Here is a 23,360-nt window from a genome sequence, read left to right as displayed (position 1 = left end):
CGGTATAGTCACCCTTCTTCTCAACTTTATTCAATCAGTAACAATCTTTCATTTTTTACTGTTTTATTTAGCCATTAATTATGAACAATTTAAGCAGCTCGTATTATATTTGGTGGCGTATAAATTATACTAAACGAGGCTTGTCATCTTTGCTTTTTACTTTATTTTACAATAACTTCATTCTCTGCATAATGCTTACTTTGCTTAACAGTACAGCTTTTTTTTTAATTGTAGTTTATATATTATTTTTCATTAACATTATTCAACGACAAAATCCGTATAACGATACACGGAATGATTTTTTTTGTTTGTGTGTGTATTTTCTATTCTGCAAACGCTCCGACTGATTACAATTAAAAAACGAAAACGAATAAAAATAAGACTCAAATTATAGCACCTAGAACAATTGTTAAAAAATAATTCTCTTGTACGAGTTTACTTCAGTTTCAATACATCATAGTAGTATGGCAAATCGTTTATCCCTTCCTTGAACTGTTCGCAGGGAAAATTCTGCGAATACAATTAACGTTGTTGCTTTTGTTTTCCTCTTCAGTGCAATTCGCTCATTTCTCGATATTCACTGTTTTTTTTTGTGCTAGAAGCGTAACTTATCTTCAGCGAGCTCAATTTCGAGATTTTCTCACATATGGCTAATCAAAAAAAAATATTAACAAATTAAAAAATGATCACTTACAGAAATAGGGGACAAATCTAAACAGTTAGCTCCGCAGGGATTTGACGATACGTGATATGCGTGGATTTCAATCTATGTCTTTTGCAATGTGACAGCGCTAGAAACCAGTTCCGTATCTGGTAATAATGATGATCTAGAGATGCTACCAATGCAGGTTTTGATATTCTAATTTCGCTACCGAAAACTAATTTACTTCTCATGTATAGTTCGCTATAAAATTTTTGTAGAAAAATTAAAATTCCTGTAAATGCAATATTTAGTACGATAATAATTTACGAATCGCAGAGCTAGCAAAATGCTCTTCGGATGCTAAGAAGTTCGTAGGCCCTGTTTTGTTTGTCTTTGTCATTGTCTAACAGTTCAACGCCACATTTCCTTAGTGATATCCTGTAATCATGTGAGCGGTGATGTTTGGGAATAGCTGTTTTTTTTGTGGTAGCAAGTAATTCCTCAAAATTACCATCCTAAACGTAATACTGTCGGCTGCAAAACTCGATTGAAGGAGTAGTCGATTATATATCATTGGAGATAAATGCGATTAGATCTTAACATGTTTGATACTGACTTAACTTTCCGTACCGTTCGAATTGAGCAAATGTTTGTTTTTTTTTTAATGTTTTATCCAGTGATTTTAATTGCTTTCAATTGACAATTACGCATAATTGTTTGTTCTTCACTGAGCATACAAGAAGAATGTATTATTCTGATATTTGTTTTTACTCAGTGTCTTAACAGATTGAAACATTTGCAAACATTCAAAGTCCATTTACCGTTATAATTGATTATGTTATTGGTATTTAAATTCAATCTTACCATCTTTATCCTATATATTTTTAAGACAAGTTAGCTAGGGTTAGTATGTAATTCCATAGAAGTGTATTTGGGTGCTGGTTCGATTCCCACCATTCAGATGAATACGATAATTGACGCCCCTTAGTAATCATGGTTGCACACCATCTTACTCCAATAGTTGCGATTGAACCGTTTCTTCGCATGCTAAGTAATTGCAATTTTGTTATTTGTTGCTTATTTTCATTAGGTTAAAATTAACTGCTTCGCATTTGTTTTGCACTGGTTCTTGGTTAACTTAGAAATACAGCTTGTACTTTTCGCAGTAAAAATATGCTTCCTGTTCAATGAACCGGAATCATAGTACCGAAAAAAAACAATGAGCGTATTTTGGCAATATTTTTTTTTTAAAACAACAACTAAATATTTGCTTCATTTGGTAGCGTTTGATATGCGTGAGTATGAATTTGTTTATCGGTAATCAAATGTTTCAAGTAATTCTCTCGGTTGGGTGAAGCCTAACAATTCAGTAGCGGGAAATGCATATTCTCTCAGTGTATTTTTAGCGGCATTACCAACCGATGATGGACGGAAAAATCAATTCAATTGTTCCATTTTCTCTATGGTATCCTCAGACTAAGGAGCATCTAATTTATGAGATAAATTGTACGTTTGGAAGCAATAAGAGCCTTGAAATCCTGATTGTTTATGTGAAATAGTTTTCACGTTGCTGATATAGCGGCAGTGGTTCAGGCGGAGATTCGGTTTCGTCGTCGTCGTCGTCTTCCATGTCACTGCGATAATTGGTTCCCTCGCCATCGTCATCATTTGAGCCACTCGGCTTACGGCCGCTACTTTTGAACATACCGCGGGTCTTCTTCAGTTTGTTGATGCTGGAGGGCAGCACTGCCATCGAATTTTCTGTTGTTCCATGTTTCATTCAAAAAGTGAAGAAAAGAGTCAGTATTTATTTATGCTTTTTGGATTAATCAATATGCGACTGGAACTGCGAAATTACATGCAAATCATATTGAAATTCAAATCAAATTACATGTAGGATATTTCAAAGTTTACTTCTGCTTTAAAGTAGGAATAAACCGGAAATTTTTATGAGCTGTCTAATGTGGGTAGTTTCTGTCAATTTGTGATCGTGTTTCTTATTTCTGTTTTGTTGGTTGGACTATACAAACCTGTGTTATGATCCTTTGATTTATCGTCTAAATCGAGTTGTTTGGTAGTTGGACACAGAGTTTCAGTGTAGAGTTGGCAAGCGTTGAGAAATATTCGATTTGTTTGATTGTTATGCATGATACACATTTAGATGGCATAGAGTATGTGAATAGAACAAACACTGTTTTGCATTCCTCAAACACACAAAATAGAAGCCGCTTGAACATAATAGAGACGCATTCAATAAATAATAACAACAAATAAATTAACGGTGCGGCTGCTACTAGAGCACTACTACTTTTGCATATTAGTGGCATGGTACGGGTTACCTAATGGATGAGAGAAACGAAAATAAAAAATAAAAACAAAATCATAACAACACGAGACTTTTTTTTCTCATCAAAATCAACATAACATGAAAACGGCGTTACTGAATGAAAATCGAGTAAGCGAGACACAACATAATGGCTGGGCAAATACGACAAAGACCTTCGCGGATCGCTGCACTTACCGGCCACTATTTTGCTCATCTGCATGACCTGCTGGGCTAGGATTTGGTTGAGTTGAAGCAGATGTTCTCGCTGTCTCTTCTCGGCGTTCGCTGGTTGATTCGGAGAAGTATCCTAACAAAGAAAAGCAATAAATTATTAAATTTGACTTTTTTTCTATCCGAAACACATTATTTCGGGTAATTCACGGAAGTAAACACTCAAGTGGCTTATTCGACAACATTTCCGGAACCGAAAGTATCAGCAATATCATTAATTTTTTGCAGCTTTCAAACGAGTCAAAATCAGCAGAGATGTACTCGAGAGAATGTTGCGGATAGAAGAGAACGCGGTTGCATTCCTTAATCGGTTGTATTTCCTGATCCGGAAGTGTCCGTCATTTGACATTTGATCTTGATCAATTCCCTAACAATAGCTTTCAATTAGGCCTGAGCCGTTTTAGGCTAATTGGAAACCTACTGTTAGGTAACTGATCAAGTTTGAAGTCATTCAGAAAAAAATGAGCGGATAGAAAAAAGTGTGGTAAGTCGGATACGTCACTTATACGATTTTATCTCAGAAACCGGGAGTGTCGTCCATATGCCGTTCGAACTTGATCAATAATCTACTAGACGCATTCAAACAACCAGAAATGAGCGGTTTGTTGTTTTCAATGAACCAATAGTAACCATTAAACGCACAAACAGGTGTCGATGTCGGATTTTTCACAATACTATACTATTTCTATATAAGAAAAGTCATAGCCTATCCGAAAGCTAGCAAAGAAGAACTGAATGCCGGAATTTAAAAATGTTTGATGACTGACAGTTCTCTAAGTTAATCAAAACACAGATCAAACCTTAGGTGGTCCAAAGGCTTCAAATGATGAGCCTTAGGGTACGTACACTCTGTGCGTGGATGGTGGTGAGAGTCAATTCATCCTTCTTGTAATAATTAGAATTTTTTTAGAACTATCGTTCAAAAAAATACTTTTAAATGTAAGCAATCAGTTCGAGAAATTTATGGAAACGTGAAATTCAATGAAACGAGAGAGCAACAATTTTTTTTTGAATCCATACTCACATTTCCGGCAATGGGAGTTTCGGAAAGCATTTTCTTGATGGCTTCCACTTTCTCCTGGCGACGTTGTTTCTCCTCCGGTGACAGCTCGGGGGTTTGCTCGGGAACGTACCGCTCGGGAATCAGAATTTTACTCGGAGCCGCCAGCAGTTTATCGATTGTGTGTTCCGAAATTTTCTCTCGTGGACCGATCGCTGATCGTACGACGTCCGGAGCATTCGATCGGGGCCGCAATGTTACCTCTAAGTCAACATCATCTCGAGCACGCCAGTTGATGTTCTGAAAGAGTAGTGTTGTGTTAGGATTTGGGGCAATTTTTTATTTGATTTTAACACTTCTTACATTTTTGTTCATATCATTCTCGCTCTGCATGATCTCGATCTGCTTCGCCGTGACGTGGTGAGGTGCAGTGTGATGACGACGTTTTTCTTTAGGAACAGATCGGCGATGTTTATTCTGTTGGGCCAGATGTTCTGCCTTTTGCCGTTGTCGTTCGTTGTTTGAGACGCTGCCGGCACTGGTCTGTTTCTGATTGTCCTTTCCATTGCCGGCCATTTCATGAATTATTTGTTTAGCCGCTTCACTCTGGAACACGGGACTCTGTTCTGGAATGGTCAAACTCTGTACGGATTCGGTCTTATTCCGCAGTCCGCCTACTGAAAAGTTGTTCGATTCGCTTGCTGGTGTTTTAACTTGACGGTCACAACCGGAATAAAGATCTGCCTTCCGATCAATCATTGACACCGGATAACTATTATTACTATTCGCAGTCATGCTGTAGTAATCCTTGAGGTTATTTGAATACGTTTGAATATCCTGGTTCTGAGCAAAAGCTTCGTGTGTTTCGTATCCCCTGGGCAATGATCGGGATCTATGGTAGTTCGTATAATCCTCGAATATCTGGGCTTCTTCTTCGAGGACTTGATCTAGACTATGTGTCGAAACGTTACTTTTGTCTTTATCGCGATCGCGGTGTCTTCGTTCCGATTCGCGTTTCACAATCCTAACAGTTTTAATCTCTTGTCTATCCTGCAATCCTAATGGACCGGCTGTAGGATCTTCCAAGAGATCATCACTGTCTATACTGTAAGACTCGAAACTCTCGGAGCGATCGTGCTCATGTCTACTACCGATAGAACTCTGCTTATCCGACAGATTCAATGATGAACTGCTTTCATTTTTGCCATGATCTTTACTCACTAACGAATCCAGATCCGTTTCTATCCAGGAAGTCCGATGCTGTCGCTTTTTAATTTGAGATCGATTTTCACCATTCTTGTTGATCTGGCTGCTCAGCGTATCGGAATTGTCCGTAAGTTGCCGTACCGCTTGACTAAGCTCCTGTCGTTGGCGTTGCATATCTCCGACTAGTCTCTGAACACGACGTAATTCAGATTCTAAAACTGCCGTTGCCGTGCCAACATATTGTCCATCTTGTCCCGATGTTAGGGTTCCCTGGGAACCACGGGTCGCACGGGATGCTTGAAGCTTTTGACGCAGTACAAGCAACTCTTGCTCCAACCGCGCATTGTCACCGACCGTTTTCTCCAATTTCTGAAAGTTTAAACAAAACTCCGTAAGTCAATTGTGCTGATTTTTTTAGTAATGGATTATTTTACCTTTGAGTTCTCTGCCAGCAGCAGATGAACACGCGAAAGTTCACGTTCCAGAGTATGCTGCTGCTGTCGAGCGGCTTCAATCGCTACCGGGGGTGCATCTGCTTTCATTATCCTGGCTTTCAAACCCACGAGAGCACGTTCGATGTCTTCTTTGTTGCGTTGCAGACTTTGCAACGTACCGGATTCCTCCTGGAGCAATTGATCGATCTGATATAACTGCTGCACCTTCGACTGTGAGTTTAATAGTGAATGGTTTTATCAAGCAGAAAATACTATAACCATATATTGTCTCACCTGCAGCTCAACATGATTTGGACTAAGTCGATCCCATTGTCGTTGTTCTTCCTGCAGTAAACGTCTCTCCTGAACCCGTTGATTGAACTCTAAGCGATCAAGTGTAGCAGATTCGGACGAATTCGTCCTCTTCTTACCGGGAGCACCACGGTACAGTGTGCCCAGTTTTACCATGTTATCGACCAAATTTATAAGAGGTTTTTCCTTCTCGTACTGTTTCTCCAGTTCTGTCAATTGCTTCTTCAGCACCTCCAAGCGTGCAAGATTTTCCGCTCGAGTCGGTCCATCAGATATACGTATAGAATTCTGAAAGAAACCATCGTTCAGTTTAGGTATGGGATTACGGTTTCAATAAACAATATAATATTGGTGCATGTAGAGAGAGGATTGTTTTATGATTCATGGCCGAAATGTAAATGTGGAAGTAACTAAATTCCTTCACCAATTTGTACATGTGTGAAAGGTTAGTAAAATTTTGAGTTCCCAGAAAGCATATATGTATACTGTTAAAATTGCATAAAACAAAATGTTTTTCCGCAAAGCTTCCCAAGATAAATCGAAACTGTAGTATAACCTGAATATCGTGTATATTTGTGCAACATTGCTCGATTGAGCGTGCCGTATTGCTGTTTTGTCGTCGTAATTGTATCAACAGCAAGACTAGTTCTTCGTGAGTACGGTTCAGTAAGTCCCCAGCGGACATTTCCAACGTCTGTGGAAAACATAGGTCATTGAGTGTGAGGGGCAAACAGTAATTGCACTTTTTGGATTGTATAACACAGGTCAATGATGTTTTCATCCCCTAACCCTCTAGCAACTTACTCTTAGTTCTGCCCTCTGATGACTGGGAATCTGTGGTCCTCGCTCACAGTACATATTTGGATTGTTGCCAGTCCATTTCTCCTCGGGTGATTCTTGACTCATAGCTGCCAAACTACGATCGATATCCTTTAATTGGTAATGCTGTTGAAGGTTCATTTCCTGTGTCCGCTGCAGTTGCGCCTGCGTGTACAAATCATGTGTCGACTCGAAGCTGATATCTGGCCGAAGGTATCGCTCCTGTTCCTGATAGTAATACTCGGTTTGTGATGGATCGTAGTATGTGTGCATCGTCGGGTCCACTCGATAGTCAGATGGATCCGGTTTCACTGTTAGCGACATTTGGTTGATATTTTTAACGTTGCGAACTGAAATAGAAGCTGGAAGAATTAAACAAAGTTCTAACTTTAAACACGGGAGCTGTCGTCGAATGCTTTTGTTAGGGGTTGTTCAGTGTTCTGAAAATGACAGTAAGACGATAATTCTTTTTCTGTTGTATGTGTTGTTGTATTTACAATAATAGTTATAGAAAGATATATATAATCGAAACATGAAATCATATTAACATTTATTGTTTGATCACACCTTTCTTAAGTGTACCTGTTATTTATACTTGTTGCGAATCTTCAATGAGACAGAGCTCATTGACGTTAACGATGTGCTATCTTTATATTATCCCTTCGCTTGTTAATTTACAATGATGTATAAATACAACTTTCAAATCGTTACCTTACCGGATTAATGGAATGCTTAACATGTATGTCTTAGAAATATAATCGATCAACAAGATGTGCTTTCCGTCTTTTATTTGCATTAGTGTGTGGTGTTACTGTGCTTTTTGTGAACATGTGCATCCGACGACGTTGCAAAGACATGGCTGGACCCAGGGCCTGGCGTGTATTCATTGCTATCGACCGTTGCAGAACTAGCAGCAGCATCAATAATGCTACTACTACTACTAGGACCAACCAGCGAGCTTGTTTTGGTACCAGTACCTTTCCCAGTCTGATAGGTCCCATCTAAACCTAATGGAGGTTTCTTCCTTTTCAAAGTACTCTCTCTACTGCTACTCGTCTCCTTACCCGTCTGAGCCCGGTGGGATTCTCTGTTGTCCGCTTCCAGTGTTTTGTTCGTACTATTTACCAGTCCACTAGACATTAGATCCCACTGTCGAATGTTTTCCCTATCGATGTCATACTTGGTCTCGTCTCGAAGTACCTCGTAAACGTCTGACGGAGTGTCGGATAAGATGGAGTCAGTTCTGTTTGCTGCACTGCCAGCTAGTTGTACGTAGACGTCATTGTCATCACTGGAATTTTGCGACTTATGTTGTTTCTTCATCAGCTGAGTCTTAGTTAACAAATCATCGTTCACGTACGTTACGTCCCTGGTGATTGCTTTGCCCGCCTGTCGTTGCATATGTTTTCTGTTCAAAGTCGACAGCTTGGATTGCACTGACGAGGCTGCTCCCAAGTGATCCAAGCTTTCCATTGATTTAGCATGCATATGCGATGCCCTTCGCAGATTATCTCTCCACAAACTATCCTCTTCCCACAGTTGATCGCCGCTGGCCGACATATCGGTGGAAATATTCATACTGCTCTTCGACGATGCGCTTTGATGACCGAGTGCAACCAAAACCTGATTACTACTGGCACTATTGCTAGATTTCAGAATCGATGCCAGAATTGACGTCGAATGATTCACTTCTTCGTTCGCTCTCGAATTCTCCAACTGACTAGGTTTATTGTTGATCATTTTGTTACTGTAGTAATTTTTACTATTGCTCGAAAGCGATACTTCCAGCATTTTGTTCACGTTTTTGTCAACCATTCGGTCTGACTCGTAAATATTTCTCTGATCGATTTCATGATCCTTCTCGGCCGCCGTTAAAATATTTGCTGCTTTTACATGACTGATTGGGTTATGAATGTGAGAAATGCCTGTCTTTTTGACCCCAACTTCACGTTGATTGTTCAGTTTCAGCGGTAGCTTAATTCTAGTTAAATCGGTTAGCTTGGTTAAGTCCGACATCGAAGAATCTCGGCTGTGAAGATCGGAGTAGTAATACGGTGCGGAATCCGATAGATTACTGTTGCCTCGACTGTGTATCGGAGTGATAGTTTGTGTTAGGTCAAACACCGTACAGGAACTTCTTTGATCCAGGTCCATCGACGACATGGTCGTGACAGAATCTACAATCTCTATGTTGAGGTTGCTTCTTTCAGCCGTGATCAAATCTTCTGTTTCACACCGTGCATCATGAATCGAGAGGTTTTTCTCCTTCAACGGCGATAGGGTAACCTTCTCGTGTGCTGCCACGTCCTCCAGAGAGTCATAAAATGCCTTCGCTTCATCGTCTGTACGATTCTCGGGTGTTGGTTTCACACGTGGCCGAATTTCCACGTTTTCATAGTAGATGTTGTTATCGTGCCCGTTTTGTTTGTTGAACTTGGCCTCGGTAGAAACATTTGTCAAGCTGTCATTAATCCATACCATCCGATTGGAACTAGTTTTATCCGAGCTCAAATAAACATTTTCTAGGTTACCTAAATATTGATCGAAACTCGCATTCGATAATGTCTCATCGATTCCAAAGGTTCCAAGAGCATGTATTTCATTTAACGAATCCTCTGAAATGGGTCTCCGTTTATTTTTTGTATGAATATCAATTTTAGAACTGCTTCGCCTGAGCTCAATAGATTCAGTTTCCGACAGTGAAGTGGATGTTCTGCGGCTCACATCATCCCCAGTTTCCACTTTCAACCTTCTGTAAAGGTCATAATCAGAGGAAGTATTCGAACTTTCGTCATATCTCTCAGTGTTATAACACGCACTCAGATATAGATTACTTTGCAAACTGGACCTATTCGATCCGTAAGTATGCTTCCCGGATAAAGACTTGCTCTCAACTGAACCGGTGAGACTGGTTTGGCTGGGCTGACGATGATCGGAGGTGTTCAACAGTGAAGACCGTGAGTTGGATTTCGAACTTTTGTCACGTCGTTTAACGGTGTCGAAATTTTCGGAAAGGAACATCTCTTCACTGTTGTGTTCATCCAGTGGTATTGCAGTGGTCGGAATCGGGGGCGGTGAAACAATTTCACTATCAGAACTATCAGCGCAATCACCGAGAGGTGTGCTGCTACTAGCTCCCAAGTAATAGGAAGCCGGACGGAACGTGTCCGATAGACTGAACCTCGAGCGGGCCGTTTTGATTTTGTTTTGCGATAGGTCTTTTGTCGATTCATCATCCGCGTCTGAGCTTTCATCACTTTGCAAATAGCTAGTGTTGGATTTCAGAATGTCGGGTAAATCATTTCGTTTTGTTTTGCTGTGCTTCCGGGTGAGTGTTCCCCGATCTGTTTGTTTCTTTTTCAGTGTATTGGTGGCCGATTCGGAAGTCTTTTTACTAGATTCCGACTTGTCTTGTTTGTCTTTTTTCTCGAGGCTATTACTGTGTAGCTGCGAAAGTTCCATGTACAAGGGCTCTTGTTCTACCTTTGAAGGACTACTTTGAACCAGAATCATTTCGTAAGTGGACTTCAGATCATCTCCAAAGACACACTTTCCACTCATTCCATTCGTCATCTCTATGTAGGTATTTTCGTCTTGCGAATTTACGTCCGAAGTACTTTTTTGGATCGAATTCAAAATGTCCATTGCAGCTAGCTTCAGTTCGGAAGGTTCTGTTTTCAGTACGGGTTTTTTCGGGGCCATTGGCATGTAAAATGATTGATTTTCGCAACTGTCATCTATCGAACCAACCTGCTCGTTTTCGTGAGTATCCATTTCTTCGGAGAGCTCGGCCTCCAAAGCTTCGTCCAAATCTTGGTCAGTATACTCAAATGACATCTCATCCGTGTCTTCGTCCGTTCTTGAGTCAATGTTTTGATCAACTGAATCTGTCATTGGTGGTGGTCCGTCATTTGTCTTCAACGGATTTTGAATTGGGGATTTTATGATCGAATTATGGTCGTAAACCGGTACGTATTTTGATTCCGGTTCAAGCGGAAGCAGTTTCTCTTTGAAACTGCTGCTCGCTAAAGGTTTGATTTTTTTCGTTTCGGATGCTGTCGCGATTGTTGAGTTGTTCTCGTAAATGTTTGAGTCACTGCCAACAAATGAAAAAGTCTGAGAATTATCGACCATGTCACCATCCGAAAGCTCCTTAGAGTTTAGATGGAACACATCAGCTTCGGATACGATTTCGCTAGTCTCTAGCTCTGCGCTCACGGAAGCGGAAACATTTGGTGATGACCTTCCTGCCGGCGTATTTTCTGTTCCATCTAGGATTGGTAATATAATACAGATAATACAAAGTATGAGAAAATGGTTGTGCGTGTGATTTGATATTTGCTGGAAGAAACGGTTTGACAACTACATACTTTTGTTTGGATTCAACGTTATTTGGCTTATAGACAGGAAAAAGATATACCCCCAAACCAGAAGAGCTACGGTTGTTATAAGACAGCCAAAGTTAGGTAGAAACTTTAGGATGACGCGTTCGTCGAATTAGATTCAGGATTCAGGATTTGCTTTTATGAGCTATATTGTCTCGTGTTCAGTGCACTTCTGTGTACCAGCGATGCTTCGTTGACACTCGCAACAATGATGAACAATGTATACGCGGCAGGAAGGTCATTTTTAGATCCATTCGCCAGTCCATTTGGTACAGGTACTAGAAATTGACAACAGAATGCATTGAAAAGGAGCAAAAAAACTAACAAATCTTTCAAACGAACAACCAGCTTTTCAAAGCAAATCCAGAATTTATCAGGTACAATTAGCTACGCAGAAAATAAAAAGCTGAAATAAGGCAATGTTACTCGACAACATCGTTGTCCGAGGAGTAGAGATAAACTTGATACTGCAAATTTGGGAGGATTACGATGATTAGTACAGTAAATTTACACTAGAATTAAAGATTGCGCTAACAGTGACCGACTGTGCCACCAAAAGAAACCTGGCTTTTATCGAGAGATTTCGTATTTCGTTAAAAAAAAATTTACAATCTTTTGTACACTGATTACAGATGGCATTCTTTTGAGGCATCCGTCGTGGATTGGTTAATCATTGATTTCAACTGAATGCAATCGTTGTGAGAATTCTACAACACATCATCAACAAGCACAGAGGTTGGTTGACTTACCTTCATCGTCCGATGAGTAGCTGTTGTACTCCAAGTTTGCTTTGCTATCGGTTCCCGTCTGAGATTGCAGGTGCTTGTTTTGCTCGATGAACGCATCTGGTTCCATTCCGATTTGAATCGGTTTCGCTAGAAACGGATTACCAGTGGAACTGGGAGATCCAATAGCACACATTTGCTGCTGCTGTTGTTGTGAAATTTTGCGAGTCAATGGAGATTGAAGCATTCTCTGCTTCCATTCCAGCAATCGCTTCATCGATTCTTCTCGTTTTCGCTCGCCATCCCGGATCGATTGATCTTCTTCTTTGCGAGGAAGACGCGCACTTGCCGATCGCAGAAATTGTTCTTGCTGAGATGGATACTTTTTCAGTTGGTTCATCGTTATGCGCTGTACTCGGGGTACACTGGCGGAACCTTGTTGTTGTTGTAGTTCATCGCCATAATCCGATCGACCATGGTAGTATCCATCCCGAGGGACTGTGCCAGAATTATTGGTAGCTGGTTATCGGGATGTTGAATGTGTTAAGCATAGCTATACCAAGGGGTCACCTCTTACTTCCACTTACCTTGAAAATCGTCTCCGCGCGGTTTTCCAGACAGCCCTGCCAGTTTCGATCGTTGTAGATAGGATGCACTTTGCATTCGCATTTTTTCTGCGTAGCTCGCTTCCGAATAGTAGTAGTTATCCGGTGTACGATTGATGTCCAGACTAGATTTAGGTCGAGGTGCTCGCGTGGGTTCCTCTTTGAGCTTCGCTTTGATCGGGTGCCGGGCTTCGTAGTCGAGAAAATCGGCAGAATGCGGCCGTGGAATTGTGGCTTGAACCGGTCGGCTGCGCATCTGCACATGCTGCTGCTGTTGCTGCTGGTGTGCGGGCGAATTCTAACAAACAAACAATTTAGTTATGAAATTTATTTTTAGTCGAATCTCTGTACATTTACCTCGAGATGGTTGGGTGTATATCGCATGGGCATCGTCGGGTTCTGCTGATTGTTGTTGTCGTAACGCAACGGACTCATTGGACGCTGGTATCCGGCAGATCCCGTTACTTCTTCTGGCATGTTGGGAGGGAGAGATTTGGAAAGCACTGCCAAATTATAGATGTCTTCATAGTCGGACATATTTTTCTCCATAGCAGTTCGTGGTGGCCCATAAGTATCGGGTGTTCGTCTATCGGCATTCGGATGCATGAATGGGTTAGTGAGCCGTTGCTGCTGTTGGTGTTGGGGACTTTGTTGCATTGCAAGCTGCTGCAGTTGTTTTTGTTGCTGCTGTTGCTGTAATTGATGTAGTTTTTGTTGTTGTTGCTGCTGTTGCTGTATTAACTTTTGAATGTACAAATCTCGCTCTATTCGTCTTGCATTGCCGTAGATTGCATCATTATAGTTGGGATCATAAGGTGGCTGTTCGATGTACCCTCGTTTAATCATAGGTGATTGGCACTGCATAAGATTTGGATTGCTGGCCGCATCAGGTGTCTTTGTTTGATTGATGTCACGAGTTCCGTAAATTTGTTGATGATCTTGCTCGTAGCGTTCTGGTATATGTTCCGGGCTAGGCGACGAATAGCCACCGTCATTGACGCGTCGGGGTTTCGGTGGAGCATTGGCATACAGTGGTTGAGATCCACCTCCATTGTCAGATATGGGTGTGACGGGGGCCTGAACGATTCCTGATTTGCAAACTTGCGATTGGTACGTTTGTATACCCGAGTCACTGTTATCTCCACTACGGGCATTGTTAGACGGTGGACTTCCCTCCGATTCGCTACTTCCCTGCATCATAGTCGCCAAGGTAAGCGATCGGACCCAGGCCGTCATCGATTCGGCTGTTTCTGCCGCGAATACAAATGTACGCATGTTCGTGTGCTCACACTTGAAGGCAAACTTTCGATACACTTTGTCCTCCGGAAAACACGCCGATATTTTATACGACGGCAGTAGAACCGTACCCAGAAGTTTCTCCTCCTCTTGGCTTTTGTAATAGTAGAGGATATACTCGGACAGCACGAACCATCGTCTGCGCCATACTTTGAGACCGTCGGAACCTTGTTTGTACAACCAACCGGACATGGTAACAGGCGCATTCGTAGGTCGCTTCGTTACTGGAGACTTGAGCGTATGAACCGGTCCACTTTTCCGTCGTTCCAATCCATCGTGCGAAGGTGATGATAGTGAATCCGAGTTGGGAGATTTTTGATTCTGAGGTTGACTTTTCAATCCACTGATTTGCGTCTGACAGGCCTGATTCACCACCTGACCAGGATTGTTTTGCTGTATGATAATCTGGTTGGACGCTGGCGATTGTAGGTTGTTCGGTGTTTTCGGGTGAACATGCTTCTGTTGGGTGGTCTGATAGAAGGTTTCATTCATTGGATGCTGGTTTGTAGCCGTAGCTCCGTAGTCGTGGATGTTTTGGTTGATGAGCTTCATGGGACCTTGGGCCGGTTGGAAATGGCTAGTCAGGTTTAAGCTTGATGGTGGTGCATTACGGTTTTGATGTTGCTGCAGTTGCTGTTGTTGAATCTGTTGCTGATGTTGCTGGGATAGATTTTGCAGTAAGTTTTGCTTAAGGTGATAGTTGGGAACTGGCGGATTCAGTTGTTGCCTCAGGGCGAACGTCTGTTGCTGATGTGCTAGTGCTTCAGTAGCAGTTTTAATTTGTGCTTGAATTTTTTCTCGTTGAAGTTGCTGAAACTGAAGTTCCAACTTCGACAGAGGTTGAGGACTCGTATGCGTATGCTGCGTTGGTCTCGGAGCCGTTTGGTACAATCGTTCCCGCTCCCCACTCGCACTCGAAGGGGAACTGGTTTGATAGATTTGATCGAAATGGTAATGACTTCCTATGGTATGATGATGTTGCGGTTGTCCGACCTGGCTAGAACTGGAATATTCGCTAAGGTACAAACTGTTGTTATTCGATTTAGGACTACTGTGTGCGCTCAGATGTTGTTGCTGTTGTTGTTGTTGTTGCTGTTGTTGCAAATGTTGTTGAGATTGTTGGGGTCTTATTTGGTGCGGGTAGTTAATCTGAGCAAAATTTGATGCGAAACTTTGATACTGAGGCTGGTTTTGGAATACTGGTGACCGGTTAGGCCGATAATCGTTGCTTTGTTGCTGAAATGCAGTAGGCTTCGTTTGTGGGATTGGTGCCAAGTGCGAATTAGCCTGCTGCAGTTGCTGAAGCTTCTTGCTTTCCATTGTAGTGAACGTGGGTGGATCAATCCTGCAAGTGAAAACGTGCGTGAGAGAAAGTTAACCAATTGGTATTCAACACAAGATTATTCGTGATCGCATGCTACTGCCTACTGAAGCTTACCAATCCCACAATTGCCAAAGACAGCTAAACATGTTGTGGCTTTTGCGTTAACGACACTTTTCAAAACAGATCTCTAGCTAATATCTAGGTACGTATAATACTAATTCAAATTGTTCGTATGAGTATATGCCTTGAGCTAATAATAACGTCTAATTGAAATTCCATCGCATCCTTTCCTACGAAAAATTAACCATGTACGTCAAAGCACTGGAATGCAAATGAGCGAGCAAAGACTCTTGACATGAATTTTCAAATGATCACACTACAGAAATGGAGACATTCGAACTTTGTGTTCCATTCCATTTCTGCTGCACTGATTCGCTTATTCCAAGCAGACAGTTTCAAATCGAATGTTTTAAAATATTAATGTGCAAGTCCTATCCAATTATGAGTCAACGCCCGCTTTGTGACCCAATTCAGTCACACGGTTTAGAAATCAATTCAATTTCGCTAATACCAATCAATTCTTCGAGTCACTGTAAAGCATAGTTTTCCTCTATTTTGCACATGAAAAATAGATAATCTAGACTGAACACTCGAAAATCGATCTATATCTCTCTTCTATGGTAAGTAGGCAGCAAGCAAGCAAGCACTACTACGCATAGCATCGCTTCCTTTGAAATTTTTCTACAGAGCATAAATCGATATCATGTTGACATAAAAAGCTCTAATGCATGGATTGGATGGTGCTAAAGAATTTTCCGAGACACTATTCCACACTTGATTTGCGAAATTCGCTTGGTTCCATACAGTGAACTCTAACATTTTCTTCACATTTTCTCTAATAGAACATTCCGAAAATATCAACTATTTCAAGCGTTGCTGGTGGCGCTATACTTTTTGGCAAGATTTTGTTAGCTCACATCTTCTCCGGATTACACTAAGCTATACTACGCGGTTTTGGTACGTATTTTTCCGCACTCGTCGTCGAACATACTCAGTCAGACTGGCGGTCACGATGGCTATGATCTACTGAATGAAAATCGGTATTTGACCATCCGAATGTATAGTAATTGCTACTGCTCTCACCCTTTTTTGATAGGTTTACTCTCACTCTCTTCTCAGCGAGAAAGTAAAACGAAGGCTACACTGAACAATAATACATTTCTGGCTTTGATTTCGAGAGACTGTCGCCAGAAAGGGAGCCCTAACTGCGGCAGCAGTAGCCTGCACAATTAGGGATGGTCGTAAGACGATTGTTTCGATTGGTGACCGAAACTGTGGTCGAAAATGTGGAACAATTTTCTTTTTTAAGCTTTTACCAAGAGTTTCTTATATGTATGTATAATAGAATGTAGGAAAATGGTTTTTTTGCATGGAATGCAATTTAAAAACCTTTGAGATGAAATGATGTTTTCCTTAGGTCAGTTTCCATGATGCGCAATTACAATTTCACAATATTAGGCTTTGTAAGACACAATTAAGAAAAAAACTCAATTATCACAAAAGTCGAATGGGTCATTTGGCGGAATAGGTCATTTCGTTGAATGGGTCATTTCCACGAATCATAATCTGTATCACCAGGGGTAATTTTGAGGTAATCCGAAAAACCTTAAGACGGATGTGATTCATTCCGATGGAAAGCTCTATTCTGTAGGTGCAGATCAACAAAAATCCACCATAAGCTACACTACAACAAAACAAATATCATTGATTTCTGACCACCACTGCCTGATACATACGAGAAATCATCATTCGTCTCATAATGCATCGCACATAAATGAACCGGAAGGGGTGCGGAGAGCTAATGTCGCTTGAATGCATGTTGGGAAATACTCATATTGTATATTGTATATATTTATACAGAATCATACACATCTTGTGTTCTACGCGGACGGAACCAGTTTTGGGAGCAAATGGTGGAGGAGCGGCCAGAAATAGCCGGAATTTTTGTGCCGAGGGAGGGCGTGAATGCGAGCGCAAAAAGCGAACGGAAAAGGGAGAGTCAGTGTAGAATATTTTTGTTTCGCGTATGCACACACCACTCCGCCGGCTGGAACTTCGTATTGAGGGTGGTACACAAACTGCTGCGGTTGTCTGAATGTTGCCGAGTTTGAATATCAGGCCTGCGTTGTTATTGTTTGGCTTCACTTCAAAATAGCGCACTGATCGCGATACCAACCGCAGTGGAACCGGTGTGCGGTGCAGTCAATAGAAGATTTGAATTACATTAAAAAAGTAAAACTGTGTCATACTGTTTTTTTTTTCATTCGTACTCAGGGACGAATTGTGAATGTAGAAAATCTATTTTCAAGTTGACTAATTGACTATTAGTGCCAATTTCCCGGATTGGCGATTCAACGCATAGGAAGTTGGTCTTACAAGTCAGTTGTCGTCGTATTTTCGAGCCCGGACCTGGTAGGAATACTAGTGTCAGAAGGATCGTAGCATTAGCTATGCAATGTCTCTGTATGCTAAGAAACGACTGAGAGATCTGTTGAACATTCAATTCCACAAATGGAATGTAGAATAAATCTAATAAAGACTGCCTGTTCAATCCACAAATTCGATATCAAATGTTGTCAATTGTTCATAAAATTATTTATTCTCAAAATCTCACTGGTAAGAAACATCTATTAAAATACTTTTCTTTACGTTTCGTCTTAGACTCGTCAGTGCAAAGCAGCACAAACATAGACTAAGCCCTAAATGACCATACCTGAATCGGCAAGTATAAGCCGAAAACAACGTTTTCGTTCGGCACGTTAGTGCTTAATGGTTCAAGTTGAATTGCTTAAGTTTGCACTAAGCAGTTCAATTTGAACTGCTCTACACTGACGAGTCTAAGACGAAACGTAAAGAAAAGCAAACACGGTTATGTGCCCTAAGCACAAACATAGGATAACCCCTTGATGATTTGATTCTCGATTTTTTATTATATGATTGGTAAGGTGTTGAGAGTAGAAAAAATCTCGATATTCGTTCTCCCTTAATAAAAAAAATTTCGAGAGGGAAAACGGCGAAGGTAACTAAATAAAAGTTGGATAAATATCATGAAACTAGTGTTCCTCCAGATTACATTACGTGAAATATTGGTTTCGATAATTTCGTATTGGCCGAAACACATCTACCGTTGATGACTCGAGCAGAAAAGCCTTCTGTTACTGAGCGCTCACGTGTGTTTTGGGCAAGATTCTGCGAATGAAAAATTATTCAGCCTCTGAGGGCAATGCATACTAAATGCGAATCAAAAACAAGAACGCCAGCGTACTTCGGATACGTGTTTGGCCATACAGAAACGGAATCGAGTGAACTTTTGGTGTCAATTAATAACTGTTGATGGAACCTGGATCCTTCGAGTAACCGAGAATGGACTGAAGCCATCACGAGTGCACCCGACGCGGACAAGAATTGTTGAATGGCTCGGAAAGGTTTTCTGGGATAGTCATGGCATGTTTTACATTGACTACTTCCAAAAAAGAAAAATTATCAGCATCGGCTCTGGTAATACTGCGAATTATTGGTACGGTTGAAGGTCGAGATCGCTACGAAATTACCTTTGTTTTAAGAAGAAAATATTTAGAGCATCGCAAATATGGATAAAATCAATGAGCTAGGGCTCCATCTGTTTTCGTCATCCACCTTGTTTTCGTTCCCCATTCTAAAAGTATTGGAGATATTCACTGTGCTGAACGATATACATTTAGTTTATCCTTTTTCGTCTTAAAATTCTAAAATAACTCTGCCATGTTTCAGAACTCGAATAAATCATTAAATTTGAATGTTGATTTTTTTTTCAATAGTCCGCATGTGAGGCGTTGATCCCTCTCTGTAAAGCTTTGCGGTATCACTCAGCGGTCGCGTTCGGATTACGCACAATCTACAGCTGCTGACCCACTTTCTATGCTGGTTAGCTGCTACCCGAGAACTTAGCAATACTGAAAATATATGCATTTTGTGACGTGAATACGTCTTACTTTAATACTGGGCCTTTTCAAAATTCGCCCTGTGGAAGAATGGGTAGAACCTAAATATCTCGAGTTGTTCTAAACTTAACAACGTTATGCTTTCTCCATGTCAACCGAAGTAGGAAAAGCAATTTATGATTAAATTTTTAACCATAAATAAATAAATAAATTTTCAGAATTCAGGTTCAGACCTTGGGTTCGTGAAGTCGATTTTGGAACGGAATTCAGGTTCGGAATTCAAGAGCAGAATTCAGTTCTAGAATTATACTCGGAACCTAGATTCTAAACATAGGTTCAGTTCCAGAATTCTGGAGCTGAATTCGAAGCCATTTCAGATTCCGAATCTATGAATCGATGTGTAGATAAATAAATGGTAGCAAAAAGTAGAGTTATAAACATCGGATAAATTTCACAAATCGATTCTATTTAGAACCATTTCCAAAGTGCGAAGTTCTCCTTCACTGAGTATGTAAATTTACAAACATCTATAACACTGTTTGTTGTATATTTTTAATATCCTTGTATATTTTTAATATCCGGAAGTGTGCAAGAAACATCTTTAGCATTAAAAAATTGATTGAGAAAAGCAGAATTTAAAAATTTTAACGTGTTATAAAGGCCAACAGTTGACGTTAATACGATCAGATTATTGATGAAAAAATAATCATTTTAACAATAGAATACAATTCTAAATATCTAAAGCTCTTCATAATGATGAAGAATGAATTTCTCTTAGAGAGTATTTAGATATAGAATTCAAAGATCAAGAACAGTTATTCTAAATAAAAGATATAATGGTTAAAACGCAGTCATTCGTCAAAGCCATAGCTCTTGGCATCCTATGTCTGAATATCGCGAAAACGACTACTTCTAGGAAAGAGGTCACACTAAATAATTTTATTAGTTTAAAATCACAACCTTCAAGGTATTACATTCCGTTTTGTGGAATTTATCAACTGTTTAAACAGTCTTCGCAGCCGATTCTATTGCATGGTAGGTGCTACGATTCTACTGGCACTAAAAATCTTTCCGGATCGGGGCTCGAACACACGACAACTGACTATAAGACCATTTCCCTATGCATTGAATCGCCAACCGCCGGGACAAGTTTGAAGTCTTTCAACTAGTTTTTAGTCGGTGAATTTTGAAAAACGTGTTCAAAGTTTTATTCAAAGGTGAGCAAATCGATCCTGTTTTTGTCAGCTTCTCTGTTGTCTACAATTCAATTCAATGCTATGCATTGACCAACTGACCAACATCATTCATCGTTGTTGCAGTGGTTCGTAAAATGAAAAAATATATCTATATATACTAACACACCATCCGACGATTTATTGCTGAACCCCTAAACCGTTCAGTTCGGAACTGTGATTAAAGTTTTTTCCACGAAAAAATAATCACCGAATTTTACACCTCGGACGAGTATTTGCACAGAGATATAAACACGATCATAATAATCGCATCACCGAACGAGAGTGAAAAAGAAACAGTAACATATTTCTGTTTTGTGTGCGATAGTCCACTTCCCTCTTATTCAATTTAATTTATTGAATTTCATATGACGGTTACGTTTGAAGTTGAACAGACTCAATTATTATAATGTGCTTGTTTTGTTTTGTTGCTTCGTCCACATTAATTAACAAACAGTGCGACATGGTTGAAATTCAATTTCCCAACCATTGCGGTAGCTTGAGTTTGACCGTGAAAATTCACAAATGTTAGGTAGTGGCTACATGCTTTGATAAACTGATTAATTCAGTGACCTTGTCGCTGATGCATTGTCTGCAACGGTTCAGTTATCGCTCGAAGTAAGGGTCATGGATCTCTGGTAGTAAATACGCAACAGTTCATTCATTTCTGTTGGGCTTCAATCGACGGTTGTCTTGTGTACTGTGGCTGCTGACTATCAAGCTGCGCGAACCAGTATAGAAAAAAAAGACGGGAAAATAACAACTCTCATCTTAGCCCCCGTCTTTTGTGGTGTTCGTTTTCTTTTCCCCTTTTAAGATATACACACCGAATATCATTATTTCACTCTCTTGACTCTTGAGGTGGCTCTTGTGAACACATATGAATACTAAAACCTACCTTTTCACTCTGTATAAGCCTGAAGCATTCCTTTCAAACTGGTATCGATGTGACTGTACATGTTATGTTAGTATTTAACAAAGTCACTGGCCTATTTAATATCTTTTTCACGTTAATTTGTTCGACTCATTTTCCTTCCAATCTGGCACTTTTTTGGCGCATCATCGCCTAATTTTGAATAATTTCGTGAGTCCCACAAACCATCGCACGAACTTCTCACAGTCTTAGTGAACTTTTAATTATTGAAATTGGCATGCTTCGTATAATGGTTATCATTTTTCAGTTATGCTCGATCAGTACTAAAAAATCCAACAGTAACCATTCTTGCTTTCACTAAGGCGCAAACACTTGGTAAAATATATAAATTTCATTTCGTTCAATCAGGTTCGAATCTAATAGACTAATGGGAGAATTTTTTTAAACGTGTCACTTGCCACAAGCTAACAGGTAATACCAAACCACATCACACACAGTTCAAGTCGTTGTCGTCGTCGTCGTCATCGTCATAGCTTTGGTTGATTGGGGTTGGGAAGGTAGCAAACAGCGCACCAGAGAGGTGAAAAGAAACCGTAGTGTAACCGTATACGCACCAAATTCCGTCAGCAGCCGTTGCCTAATGTAGATTCATCTCCCCGGTATGCCGGCATTCGAAGCCGTGCCTGTATAATTTTATTTTTATTTCTTCTTGTGAGCTTTATCTTAACCTTCTTCTTTCTCCTCGTATATGGCAGCATAACACTCTTTTATACACAAGCACTCCCGAAGTCACAGGCAGCAGCAGGCACAAAAGCTGAACACCGGACGGACGAACGGAGCTTTACACTTTTCACATCTGATACACCCGAACGCGCAAACTAAACTATCTATGCTTCGTTTTTCAAACGAGTTTTCTCCACCTTCCGAAAGGCTCAACTCTCAACGATCGTCGGACCAAACTGAGTCATTCATTCACCAACCCTCCTTTTCGCAGCACGATGGCTAAGCCACGTTCATTCCGATCGTGTGTGTGGCTGTGTGTGAGCAGACAGTGGAGAGTTGAGCTTAATCGCTTCTACTAAAGCGAGATCCCGAACCATCAACATGTCGGAATCCAGTTACAGCTTGTATTGGTAGTTGGTGAAATGGCGTTTATCTCGTTACGATGTGACTATGACAAATTGTTAAATCGATAATTTTCTTCCAATTTCCTGTCAAAACCACCAGATTTTCACACTACCTCCGGTGCACTGTTTTGTTTTTTCGTGTTCGACGTTCACTTGAACCACACCGAACAACATGCATCAGTTTGAAAGCAAAAAACAAAAAAAAATTGCCCGTTGGCCACTGTCACCACTTTGCTAGTTCACCACTAAATATAACCGACCAGTCAAGGCTTCGTTTGATTCGCGCACAATTTTTTCCCCACCTGTTGATTTTTCATACCCATACATACATAGGAGTTGATCGCACACCTTCTGACTTCCTTTCTAACCGAAAAGATCGTCGTGTTCGAGTTCTACCCGTTTCGACTGATGAAACAAAACAAGTGAACTCAATGAACGCAACCGATTGATTGCGGCCCTCAGGAGCTCTCCAAACAGTAAACAAACCTCGACATTGTACGTTGGCACGTATTTTAGCAGCCAGTAGAAACAAAAAACAAAACAAAAATAGATCACCATCCACTGCACATACCTCACAGTGCCAGGTAGTCGGAATGGGAACTCTTCTCGAATAGAGAATCTTCTGCTGAGAAAATTACCAACACAGTCGAACGACCGAGCTATGTTTGACCTTCATTCAGTGATACTGTTTTTGGGTTTTTTTCAGTTTAAAAACACAAATTTAGATTTGTCTGCTGAGAATAAAATTCTTCGGACTGGACGAACTGTTTCGTTTCCGTTTTCGACTAAGATTTTTTATGGGTTGTTCTAATGTTATACAAGTCTTTCCAGCCAGTCCTGA

At 40.6% G+C, this 23,360-nt stretch overlaps 1 protein-coding gene across 13 annotated transcripts; it reads right to left on the bottom strand.

Annotated features, from left to right (window-relative positions):
• Window positions 1-46: 46 nt before the first annotated feature.
• LOC131429277 (trichohyalin) lies at window positions 47-22,954 on the bottom strand. Of its 13 annotated transcripts, none has more exons than XM_058593366.1 (14): window positions 16,258-16,404; window positions 15,421-15,596; window positions 13,044-15,327; window positions 12,669-12,984; window positions 12,106-12,600; window positions 6,957-7,333; window positions 6,709-6,846; window positions 6,135-6,440; window positions 5,841-6,071; window positions 4,564-5,775; window positions 4,225-4,500; window positions 3,165-3,276; window positions 2,674-2,700; window positions 47-2,404 (listed from the first exon to the last, which is right to left on the bottom strand). In XM_058593366.1, exons 2-14 carry the CDS (start codon window positions 15,450-15,452, stop codon window positions 2,190-2,192), a joined length of 6,021 nt encoding a protein of 2,006 aa, XP_058449349.1. In that variant the 5' UTR covers window positions 15,453-15,596; window positions 16,258-16,404; the 3' UTR covers window positions 47-2,189. The 13 variants fall into 13 exon arrangements, 12 of the variants coding, with proteins under 12 accessions (XP_058449349.1, XP_058449352.1, XP_058449360.1 ...); XM_058593369.1 differs by having other exon boundaries at window positions 6,957-7,321; XR_009229413.1 differs by having other exon boundaries at window positions 2,283-2,404; window positions 2,674-2,982.
• Between the last annotated feature and the right edge of the window lie 406 nt (window positions 22,955-23,360).

Source organism: Malaya genurostris, chromosome 1 (assembly GCF_030247185.1).
Source record: "Malaya genurostris strain Urasoe2022 chromosome 1, Malgen_1.1, whole genome shotgun sequence".
Lineage (NCBI taxonomy): Eukaryota > Metazoa > Arthropoda > Insecta > Diptera > Culicidae > Malaya > Malaya genurostris.
This window is presented reverse-complemented; position numbering and strand designations above follow the sequence as displayed.

Bases quoted from the DNA above. Each gene is read 5' to 3' on its own strand.
- LOC131429277 (XM_058593330.1), bottom strand. From the start codon at position 15,452: ATGTTTAGCTGTCTTTGGCAATTGTGGGATTG. The intron at 15,328-15,420 runs GTAAGCTTCAGT...TTTCACTTGCAG, and splicing joins CTTTGGCAATTGTGGGATTG to GATTGATCCACCCACGTTCA. The intron at 12,601-12,668 runs GTAAGTGGAAGT...CCCGATAACCAG, and splicing joins GCGCGGAGACGATTTTCAAG to CTACCAATAATTCTGGCACA.